At 41.3% G+C, this 12,362-nt stretch overlaps 1 protein-coding gene across 1 annotated transcript; it reads right to left on the reverse strand.

Moving 5' to 3' along the window:
- Nucleotides 1-1,091: 1,091 nt before the first annotated feature.
- Nucleotides 1,092-5,715, reverse strand: LOC124006700 (PR domain zinc finger protein 12-like). The gene is made up of 5 exons (XM_046316783.1): nucleotides 5,423-5,715; nucleotides 3,531-3,721; nucleotides 3,026-3,181; nucleotides 2,563-2,677; nucleotides 1,092-2,346 (listed from the first exon to the last, which is right to left on the reverse strand). Exons 1-5 carry the CDS (start codon nucleotides 5,640-5,642, stop codon nucleotides 1,907-1,909), a joined length of 1,122 nt encoding a protein of 373 aa, XP_046172739.1. The 5' UTR covers nucleotides 5,643-5,715; the 3' UTR covers nucleotides 1,092-1,906.
- Nucleotides 5,716-12,362: the final 6,647 nt, after the last annotated feature.

The following is a 12,362-nucleotide window of genomic DNA, read 5'->3' on the forward strand; positions in this document are numbered from 1 at the left end:
TCGACTGAATTCCACAGGGATACTTGCCCATGTTGACTCCAATGCATCCCACAGTTGTGTCAAATTGACTGGATGTCCTTTGGGTGGTGGACCATTCTTGATACACACAGGAAACTGTTGAACATGAAAAACCCGGTGCGCCTGGCACCTATTGTCGTACTCTGTTTAAAGGCACTTAAATATTTTGTCTTGCCCATTCACCCTCTGAATGGCACACATACACAATCCATGTCTCAATTGTCTCAAGGCTTAAACATATTTATTTAACCTGTCTCTTCCCCTTCATCTACACTGATTGAAGTGGATTTAACAAGTGAAATCAATAAGGGATCATATCTTTCACCTGGATTCACCAGGTCAGTCTGTCATAGAAAGAGCAGGTGTTCTTAACGTTGTATATACTCAGTGTATGATGTTTGACATCTGTGTGGACAGTGCTTTGTCAACTGATATCTGTCACCTACAGGGTCTGAACCATTCTTGTGTGAGTTGGATGGCAGTGGTAGGATGTTTCACATCCGGGAGCCAACCTCCAGGAATCTCCAGGCCAGCTAGCTGAAGACATTTGCCCCCTTCCAGGTCCGCCAGGAGAATGGAGGCAGTGTTTGCGACTGCCGGATGTGGTTCCCCAACATTGCCTCCCTGCAGATGCACCTCATCCACAACCCATGCAGCCTCTACTACAGGTTCCTCCCTCGCCAGGGAGTCAACACACCTGTGTCTGTATTTTGCAGGAGGCACAGGGAGGAGGATGAGAATCCTCACCAAGTGGTGCAAGGAGGAGCTATGGTCCTCCCAAATAAATATTATTGCCAGATTATAGCCACTTGTGTGCTTTTGTCAGTCATGGTCTTTACACCTAATAAACATTGACAACACGCTAGTTCACAGGAGGTTGGTGGCACCTTAATTGGGGAGACCGGACTCGTGGTAATGGCTAGAGCGGAATAGTATCAATTGCCTTTCCATCCGCGCCGTTCGCGCCGTTCTTGAGAGCCGTTCTCCCCTCAGCAGCCTCCACTGCATTAGTTCATAATAGGCTACCAAAAGGTCCAAAGTAAAGAACACTATGCAGACGTATTAATATCATTCTTTATTTAGAATATAAGGAAAGCACACATCTTTACATTCACATACAGTTCATCATTACACAACACTTTACATTAATATACAGAGATAAAGGGACAATTTATTACAGTGTAAAGTTTTGAAAAATGTACACTTATTTCTACATACTGTACATTTCATTGGAATTCAACTTTTTTACTTGACTTTTTCAAACCACCTTCCTCCTGAGTTGGAAGGCCTACGATGACAGGATGTAAAGTGAGGATAATCGTATTTAATGACAGCATGAAGGAACCGCCCAAATGCTCAAATCTGTTATGGTAAAACATCCTTATCTGAAATACAGAGTACTCGTCTTGACCAATAGAATTATTAACTAGAATAGCAAAGTATTTCCTTTGACATGCTGCATCCTGGCAATACTGTATTGACTATACAAACAGATGAATAATGGACAGTGAGCCTACTCTTGGAACCAACATTCAGTCCTTTGTTCAGATTAGTACAACAGTTTCCTTTGGAACAACAAAGTGTTTTTGACACACTCAGATTTTTTTGTGACCATTACAAACATAATACCCAATAAGTCTAAGCAGACTCGATTGTAAATAAGGCAACCAGTAAAAACGTATTTGAGAACGGCTGTACTATCAGCTCAACCCAACAGACATAGTACACCCGGACATACTCTGGTCCATTGCAAAGTCATAGCGATGCCTGCCACACCAGCAAACAGTAGCCTCTCTGAGAAGGAGGGAGAGCGCAACCTGTGGCTCAAGTGTGCAGAGGTAAAGTGCAGAGTTGTTTGCATTAGCAAGTTTCTCTTTCTTCTCTGCTATCATAGCACCATGGTGGGGATATGGTGAACCAGGGGGACCTGGTGTTGGGTCAGGCTGGTGATCGGTGGGGGTGGAGGTGAGATTTGGGAGGCAGTGTCTGCGCCCCCCGCCCCTGGTCTGTGCCTGGCACTCTTCTGGTGTGCCCGCAGCCCTGCCAGTTGGGAGTAGGCGCTCTGGCACACGTGGCACTTGTAGGGGCGCTCTCCGGTGTGCAGGCGCACGTGGTTGCGCAGGGTGGATGACTGGCTGAAGCGGCGGTTGCAGAAGCGACAGACGAAGGGCTTGTCCAGGGTGTGGATGCGCATGTGGGAGCGCAGGTTACTACGCGAGTTGAAGCCCCGGTGGCAGATGACGCACCGCATGCGGCTGGTCGCAGATGAGGAAGAGGAGGAGGAGGAGGGGGAGCAAGATGAAGAGCCATCACATGAGTGAGAGTCCTCTGAAGGGAAAGGAGAAAGAGGGAAGGTGAGATCTTTATGTCAGTCACATCAGTTTATGAATTATCAAATGTTGATTTTGACATGGAAAAGAATCAGTCTATTTGCAGTAGTTTGAAATGAACAAGGGTGATATAACACATTGGCCCCACAGGTAAAGGGGGTCAGATAGTAATCTGGTTCTCTAACGCCCATAGCGTGAGGAAAAAGGAGCTCACCATTGCGGCTCTTTTTCTGATGCTCTTCTTCTGTACCGGGAACGCCAGGAATACCAAGGAAGGTGTTGTGGGAGTTTCCGTACCACACTAGCAGCTCCTGGTCTGGAGGGATAGTCTGTAGAGAGCAGGAGGAGTAATGTTAAAGAACTAATAGGATGAGGTAACTATATCTGTGGAGATCCTTTGTTCCAATGATACTCTCCACCAACTTTGCATTACGCATCAAGAGTCAGATCTCTGTACAAACAGCAGGTTGTGCTATTCAGCAGCTGAAAATAGGTTGCCTCTACAGGCTAGGGGAGATTTGACCCTTTTATACAGTCTATGGAGTCTACACCAACAAAGAAGGCCTACAAATGAATGGGCTTAGCAGAACTTGTCATGGCAGCAACCACACGCTTTCAACGGTCCCTGTGAAGGCTGCATGTCAGTTGTGAGTGAGCGTATCTGACTTGGTTCTCACCTCCACGGCCCTGTAGAAGATGCTGCTGCCGATCTGCACCACCTCCAGGTTCTGCTCCTGCTCGTTGCGCGCACACTTGATGTAGGTCATCCAGCTGCGATGGTCCTCCTGACTGGCATCAATGAAGTAGCGTACCGTGCCATCATCATTGAACACCTGAGATCAACAGCAAGAGGTTAGGAGTCTGGTACAATTTTAATGCAAATTACCCACTGGGCACACACACTGGTTAAAATAAAGTGGTTTCCACATTATGTCAATTAAATTACTTAAAACAAACGTGGAATTGACATTGAATTGATGTCTTCGCCCAGTGGTTATTATTGTCCATGTGTGACAGACTCTTAAACATACAGCTTACTGGTGAACAAGACCAACTATTCCCCCTTTGCACATGTGCTTCCTTCACAAACATGGCATACAGAGATTCAATGCTGTTATTCTCCTGCCTAATTGTGATAGCAGCTCAGTCCCTAGTTATGGTAGCTGCACAGATGATTCTCACCTCCCACATGAGGTTGTTGTTCTTGAGCAGGTCCACGTGTTCAGGGGAGATGACCGTGCCAGTAAATGGACCCATCTCTGTGCCTGCCTTGATCCAGGTCTTGGAGAAGATGCCCAGGCCCTCACCAGGTATAGAGCTCTGGGCAATGATCACCTCACTGGGCAGCACCAGGCTGGACAGCTTCTGGACCTCTGCAAACAGGAAAAAAAAGAGTAGGTTATTTGACTGCTGCGTACATTTCATTAAACCTATGAATTTGGTCATTCCATGGTTATAAATGCATGAAATTGTCTGCCTACCCAAGCTAATCAATTTGCCTAAAAGACGTTAAGGTTAGGAGTGGTTTAAGTCAGGCATTGTGCATTAATGCCAATATGTTTTTTTTCATAAGGTAAAATGTCAAAAAGCAATGGTTGATGTATAGGCCCATCTTTCGAATAAAAAAAGTTGAATATGATGCTTTGATAGCGTTTTGATAAATCATGAATTTTAAAAATATATTTTTACTGACCTATCTAAAATATTATTTAATAAGTGTCTTACGAATTAGGTGTTTAACATTTTGTAATTGCCAACAAAGCAAATAGGTTGTATCTTATTTTGGTCACGAAATATTAGGTAGCCTAACATCTCATCCACCGTTTAATTCGATTAAATGGATGAATTGAAAGTTGTTTCAATTTTTTTTTTTAACTCGCAAGCATTTTCAACCCTCATTCAATTTTTTTTTTTTTAAACACTTGGGTTTCTTTAATGTCAGAATCAAAGAAAATGTATTTGGGACTGCGAAAAGACGGCTCGAAGAGAGGTTAAATGGTCTTCTATTGCTCAGGGTCCAGCCATTTGTCATGCTTCAGATGTGATATTCATTATACCCTACTGGAAAGAAACGGCTAATTCCAAATTCATTATCCTTTTAAGAACTTTGTAGCAATAAAATTGCGCTGAATGAAATGAGGACTTGTTTAAAAGGCCCAGGAATTTCTCGAACAAAAAAATGGAAAGGCGATTAGATGGTTGACATGGTATGAATGGCAATAGAATTAGCCTTCACGGCGCATTATCTGAGGAACAGAAATCTTTTAAGGCGAGAGAAAGAGAAAAGCGCCGGAGCCCATAGCTGCCAAAATAGGAAAAGAGACTGTCCGGAGATTGATGAATGCGGGATAAAACCCGGGACACCTCAAAGAAAGGGAACCTTTCTCTCCCTTCGGTTTAAGTGGAAACTTTCTCAGGTCAAGCACAAAGTTAACCAAATGAGTTTAATACCCTTCGTCTTTCAGTCAGCAACAGTTACACGCCTAACAAGCTTCTAAATGCAAGGTCTCAAAGCACTAAATGGGTTAATGCGCTAAATGGGTGGAAATAAAAGGGCCAAAGAATGAAAATACGGGAGAACAGTAATGAGAAAGTCACAGAGACCTTGGGAAGAAATCTAGAACAGAGGAGTGACGGTTTCCACTTCTTTTGGTTCACTCTCAATGACACATGAGACCTCACTGAGGTTCTTGTGTTGAATACATTCTTTCAAAATGCCCATTTTACACGCCTTTTAGTCAATTATTGTCAACAAGAGGGACACTTGTTAAAATAACAGAAATTGTTCATAGAAAATACATCTAGGTTGAGTCAACATGTTGAGGGTATTGTTTTTTTGGACCAGTCGTTTTATAGCCTAATAAAATGAACCATATTTATCAAAACAATATGATTCCACTCTCATTATAGCCCATGTCACAATTTGGTATAATAATAATAATAATGCTACATTTAACGAGACAAGCATTAGCATGTTAAATTGCCACAGATAGGCCTAGGCAATACGTTCTTTAGGCCTAGTGGCTGGTTGCCCGTACAGAAATCATAGGAAGAACTCTAAAAGGGACAATTACCTCCAACGAACGACTGTGCGAGGACCTCGGCAGTGAAGGCTGTCTTGGGACCGATGCTGCTCTGCCTCTCCTCCATCAGGTGCTCCCCGATCACATTTCTCCACCGTCCATACAGGAAACTGTGTAGAATGTCTGAGGTGATAATATCAGACAAGGACCGACTCTGGCATTTAAATCCAGACTTCAGGGCTAAAGCCTCTGCAGGTAATACCGAGCCCATCTCGCAAACTATTGCAAGTCGTGTTCAGATATGAGTGTCTTTAAATGCAAAGTGGATATTCCTTCCTGTTAGACGGCTGGGTGGAAATGTGCCGTCCTCCTGCAGCGAGGGTCCTCTTTATAAGTTGCTGGTCTGACCCCTCTCTAATTAGTTATTAATGACACTCCCCTTATGGTATGGACCTGCTGCAGCAGAAGAAAAGCCGCCTCTATTAGGCGGTCCTTCCCTTTCATATGAGAGAGAGAGAGGGGGAGAGAGAGAGAGAGAAAAGAGAGAGAAGGAAAGAGAGAGAGAGAGAGAGAGAGAAGAGAGAGAGAGAGAGAGAGAGAGAGAGAGAGAGAGAGAGAGAGAGAGAGAGAGAGAGAGAGAGAGAGAGAGAGAGAGAGAGAGAGAGAGAGAGAGAGCGAGAGAGAGAAGGAAAGAGAGAGAGTGTGTGTGTGTGTGTGTGTGTGTGTGAAATGGAGAGAGACAACAATGAGCCTATAAGCCAATAGACTACTCAGCAATATAAAGGCATGTCTTTAATCTTTAATGCAGACATGATTGTAAATAAACAAAAATATGTTATGGGGAGTATCCATTTTTTTCAGTCGCTTACAAATGATTCAACATCCCTTTACACACCAATCAGATTAGGTGTTTCTTCATGAGAGATGTCCAAGACAGCCTTCTATAAAACTAATTCCAAAAATCACCTGTTCGCCAGTTTACCAATAGTTTTAGTAAAATATAAAATGTACATGTTAAAGTTACTGAATAGGGCCGTATAACATATAGCGTAGCTCAAATGTAAATATGGCTAAACAATTGATGCAAAATTCACGTTTCTGTATTCCACTCAAATGCTATACAGCACAATGAGTCCCGCGATTATTTAACAGAGTGAAAATGCTGTCAACTTTAAACTGGTTCAACAATTAGTTTAAAAGTTTGTCTGTCATCAAATTAAGTTCATTGGGTCTGGGAGTTGCTTAAACGTTCTTTCTCAGGCATTCCGCATTCATGTGGTTGGCAATATTAATTTTCTTCCAGGGAGTTATAGCGCGGGAATAATAGAATAGAAACAAGCTCAACGTGCTTTACCGCATTGTTCCCATGCAAAAAATGCAAAGCTGCTTTGACGTGGTTCACTTCTCTAGCCCTTGTTGAAATAAGCGGTTTAATATTCATGGTTGTTCATAGCCCTTCAGTATATTGTGACAGCGTTTAGATGAGTATATACAGCCCCTTTCTTCTCAATAGCCACAGTTCTCTCTGTTTTTTCCTCTCTATTTTTCGGGCTTGATGGACTGGGGGTAAATGAGCAGTTTTCCTTCTCTTCCAGCAGAGAGAACATCTTTATTCCGTCCCCGGCTCGCGGGTTTCCTATTCAGTTCCTCTCCAAGTAATGTCAGGGGGCTGAAAAGTGCTGCAAATCAATCTTTCATGGTGTTTTGAGGGCACATTGACACCCATGCACTCCGCCTTTCATTCCAACAACTACAAGGGGATGGTCCGAAAAGTTGGTCTCTGACGAATGTGGACTAGAATTCGAATGGAAAAGAAGATATGGATTCTAAATGCAAAGTATAGAACGGGTTGTTTTGAATACAGAGATAGTGAAAAGGTGAGTGACAAAGCACGAAAAAAGATGACTGTGCACACAGCTGCTTTTTTTTGTTTTGTTAGGAGGGGCACCTCCTACATGTGTGCCTTTTCCCATATGAAATGTACCTCTCGCTGAATCTGATTCGTTCTCAGATTTATTTACATGTATTGCATTTCAGCATTTATTTTACTAAGAGGCTTCGGCTTTGAGTTAAATCGTAGGGCCAGGGGGAGAGACCGGTCTTTATTAAAGATGAATTAAATTAATTGGAATGGGGTAACGCATGGATTTGATTTATTTGATGCATTAACCCTTTCTTTTTCTGTCTGGTAAAGGGATGTACACGTCAAGATCTTTTGAAAAAAAATGTAGGCCAATATTTCCTAAATTAAAGTGTAGCCTATGGATTAAACAATAGCCTTTAAATTCGCTATAGATTTCTTTCCAATATTTTGCTAAAAACTCACATGTTAGGCCTAGGGAAAGCAGCCACTAAACCTAAAATTCTTAAAGAAATATGAAGTTGTATAGAATAAAGAAAAATATTGCAATTAAACTAAAGGTTCTTATATCACTACAAATTACGTTAGTCTATATTTCCTTAAACTTTATATGCACCATATGATATTCATTGTTTAACGGGGTTGAGCTTAAGAGTAGGCCTTTTTTATCATTCCATTTAAAACACCTTATTTTATTTCATTCATCAAATTATACCTGCAAAGACTCATTTTCTTTGTACATGGCATGTTACTTCACTATTTGTAGTCACCCGTGAAATAGACCAAGCACATAATACCCCCTATAATTCTTGTGAATTACTGTAAATCCATACTTCCTAACTTAAAGGCTTACATAAAACATGCTTTCCTTAAAACAGTCGTCTTAAAAGAGACAAAAACACCCCTTCAGCCATTATATTTATATAACAAGCATTCAACATTAAAGTGGGCTGAATAAATCGTATTAAAAACACCAAGCTCCTTTTAGTTTTTAACCAAACAAACATTCCCAACCGGAAAACAAATTGTCATTCATTTCTAAGCTGAATCATTCCTGTTACTAAAAAAGCTACTTGCCAACTACAACCTCAACAGAATATCAGCTGAGAGGGATGGGCAGACAGGTCTCCCCTGGGCTTCTCCTTGGGGCCATTAAAAAGAGATTAAGGTAGATATCCCAGCATGGTGGATACAGTAGATCGGCTTATCTGCAGGAAAGGTGAGAGAGGGCCAGTCCCTCTCATAAAGGGGCTTCCCTGGAATGGGACAGGGGGCAGGACACCTGCTTAACGAAACTGGAGCTTTAGGGGGGGGGGCAAAGAGGAGGAATGCAGATGTGTGTATGTGTGTGTGTTTGAGAGATAGAGAGCACCCCCAATCCCCCACCTGCTCAGATAGTACCAAGCCTGAGTAAGTAAACACATTGTTAAAATGGCCAAATTCATTAGACTATAATCAAATGGTTGCATTTCATCAAATAATTTGTCTCACTGTTGACTTACTCAGACCCGTGAAAACAGACTGCACAACCATCCATTTTTCATTGGACAGCCCTGCATAAACAAATCAATAAAACCCATTTAATAAACTATTCATTGCTGTACAGGGCAGCTATTCAGGACCAACGCTGTGAACAGTGAATGAGCCATAATACATACTGTCCCCTTCACATTCTCTACCTGAATAACCCCTGGCGTACACCTAAAAACGGAACATGTACAGGTAGCGATACTATAGGGATTAGGTTTCACATATAGCAGCATAGAGAACCTATTCAAAAATGAATGGTCCCCCCTTTATAATCATGGCTCTCAACCCGTCTGGAGGTGATGTGGAGAACAACTAAATGATCACGCCTATACAATGGCCAAGCAGACCAGGGACTGTCCGCAGGGGCTTCATATTAAAAAGCAAGAGGATCAAAATCAAGGGCTGGATTTGGAAACAGCTGCACAGTATCAATGGGGGGGACAGGGCCGGGGCAGAGTAGGGTCCACTATGGCCGAGGCCCCCCCACGGGGAGTAAAGATGTGGGATGACAAAGCTGCTCAATGACGGTGCTCTGGGGACACCCCTGTGGACTGTTCACAAAGGGAGAGGGACAATGAGAAGAGTCAGAGACAAGAGCAAAGAATAACGGGGGAAAAAATGTATCCAAGAATACGCTCAACCTACGCGTTTCATTTTTGGTATAGACGGGAATTCTAAAGCTTTGCGGTAGTAGAAAACATTGCCAAACTGAACTATGGGAGAACTTCAGGAGAATTCCACCAAGTGTTTTGCCATACCTGCAAAAGTTGTCCTCTGGCTCTCGTCTGAAGTCGATGGTAGACAAAGCGCTGTCCAAATTACATCTCATTAACTACAAGAGCGTATAGTAGAACATAAACTAAGGTTGAAAAAGATGGCAAATGCAAAAATGGCATACACTAACTTGTCCACAAACCTTTTCGTGCATGGTCACAAGATTAAGTTCACGCAGTGATTGATGCATTAAAATGGGTTTAACAGCAGAGTGGATCAATTAATCCCCTTTCCCTGATATTGGGATGGTTTTGAAAATCAGCCAATAGGTGGTCTATGGAAAGAATTTGAGTCGTTCCGTGAAATTAGTGTCTTTTGTGTCCCTTTGATATTCAGTAGAAATTGTGCACCAATATTGAAATTTAAGTCTGTAATATTCAATAAAGTGCTCTTTAATATAGACCATGTGGATAATTCAATCAATCTGAAATATGAAAAGTCTTCCTAAAGTTACAAAAGTCAGCATTTTTGCATGTCCCCAACTCCAAAATGTTTCACTATTGTAAAGCCCTAGTTATTCTGTTGCTTTGACAGTCATTTCTGAAGATTGTTTCATGTTCGTGATTCATTTACACTTCTCCCTCATGAAGTCCACCTTGTTACCTGAACTCTCATTTTCATTTGGGGAAACTATTCCTTTCTTAAAATAAAAAAATCTAGCATCAAACAGTGAAATCAGTGTATAAGCAGGTGAGCTGGTTCTTTTTCTGGTGGAAAACTGAGAGGGTTGAGGAAAACACATCAAGCCTTCTACCCTGCAGGCTAGAATGTTTTAATAAAACTTTTTTTTAAATGTGAATCTTGCATTCGATTGCCACTCCCTGTTGCACACAAGCTTCCATGCCCCGTCACAATGTGATTTATGGATGATTTAAGATTAACTAGACAACCCTGTTACAGTCAATCCTGTTTATTTTGAATTTAAGTCATTTTATTTAACCTCGAGATGGGAAAATATGTTTATGAAATTGAACATGTGCTCTGACAGAATGATAAAATTAGCTGAAAACAAAATACATATATATTCTTTTACCAAGTTACACATCTCAAAAGGCACCGAATTGGGGGAACTTGCATATACATACAAATACAATAAGAAACCACAATTGCCATGTTCATACAGCTGAGATCACACAGGACCTTGTTGTAAAGAAAAAACACCTTTTAACTGATTGTATGGGAACCCAAATAATTCCAGTTCTGATCTGATTCACCGACAAAATAGGTGAGTAAAAGCGGGGGGGGGGGGGGGGGGGGGGGGGGGGGAATGGCACTTCTGCATGTAAATTGCTTATTTACGTTTACGGGCAAGTGATCAGTCTTTAAGCAACCAAATAAAACAAATAAAAAAATTCCTCCCGACTTTCCCAATAGGCAAGTGCATTTTAGACTTTGGCAATCACTGCCATGCATCTTCTGGACATGTACATGAACTTTACACATTTTGTATCGTTTTTTTTTCATGTCTTAAGGTTGCCAACTGCCAAGCAAAGAAAAAAACAGAAGAGAAATGGTAGGGAAAAAAATGTACCCTGTGTTGAGCTTAACATGACATAAGAGCATTCAGAAAATATTCTCACCCTAGACTTTTTCCACATTTTGTTGTGTTAATAGATGGATAAATTTCCCTCCTAGCATGGCGAAGTTACTAATTGCACTTGATAGTTTAGCATCATTTAGCATCATTTACACCTAGTCACTACAAAGATACACGTGTCCTTCCTAACTGTTGCCGCAGACAAAGAAAACCACTCGGGGAATTCACCATGAGGCCAATGGTGACTTTTAAAAACAGTAAGATTTAATGTGGCTGTGATAGGACAAAACTGAGGATGGATCAACATTGTAGTTATTCCACAATACTAACCTAAATGACAGTGAAAAGGTCTACACGGAATAAAAAAGTATTTCAAATCATGCTTCCTAAGGCACTAAAGTTAAAAATACAATTTTTAAAAAAGAGGAAAAAATAGAATTTCTCCTGAATACAAGGTGTTATATGTTTGGTGCAAATCCTACATGTCACTGAGTACCACACTTCATATTTTCAAGCATGGTGGTGGCTGCATCATGTTATGGGTATGCTTGTCATTGTCAAGGATAAGGGGTATTGTTTTTTTGGGGGGCGGGGGGGATCAAATAAACTGAATAAGAACTAAGCACATGCAAAAATCCTAGCGGTAAACCGGATTGTGTGCTTTCCTGCAGACAGACAAATTCACCTTTCAGCAGGACAACCTAAAACAAGGCCATATATACACTGGAGTTGCTTACCAGGACAACATTTAATGTTCCAAAGTGGCCTAGTTACATTTAACTGAAATCATCTAGAAAATCTAAAAGGCAAGAGTTGGAAATGGCTGTCTAGCTTGACAGAGCTTGATGTGTTTTACAACGTGCAAATATTGTACAATCAAGGTGTGAGAAGCTCATAGAGACTTACCCAGAAAGACTCACAGCTATAATTGCTGCCAAAGGTGATTCCTATATGTATTGACTCAGGCGTGTGAATACTTAAGTAAAATGAGATTTCTGCCGTTCATTTTCAATACATTTGCAAAAAATGATAAAAAGGTGGTTCTCACTCATTATGGGGTTGTGTGTGTAGTAGATGGGTGAGATTAAAAAAATAAAACTTTCATCCTTTTTGAATTCAGGCTGTAACAGAATGTGGAAGTCAAGAGGTATGAACACTTTCTGTAGGCCCTGTAGCAACTAATAAAGATATACTTCAACCACAAGAGAGGCTTGTGGAACATTTATTTGAATTTGTGAACTGGCAAAGTAATGTTCTATAGAAAAAATATATATCTTCTGTTTATACAA

This window comes from Oncorhynchus gorbuscha, linkage group LG20 (assembly GCF_021184085.1).
Source record: "Oncorhynchus gorbuscha isolate QuinsamMale2020 ecotype Even-year linkage group LG20, OgorEven_v1.0, whole genome shotgun sequence".
In the NCBI taxonomy this organism is placed as follows: Eukaryota; Metazoa; Chordata; class Actinopteri; order Salmoniformes; family Salmonidae; genus Oncorhynchus; species Oncorhynchus gorbuscha.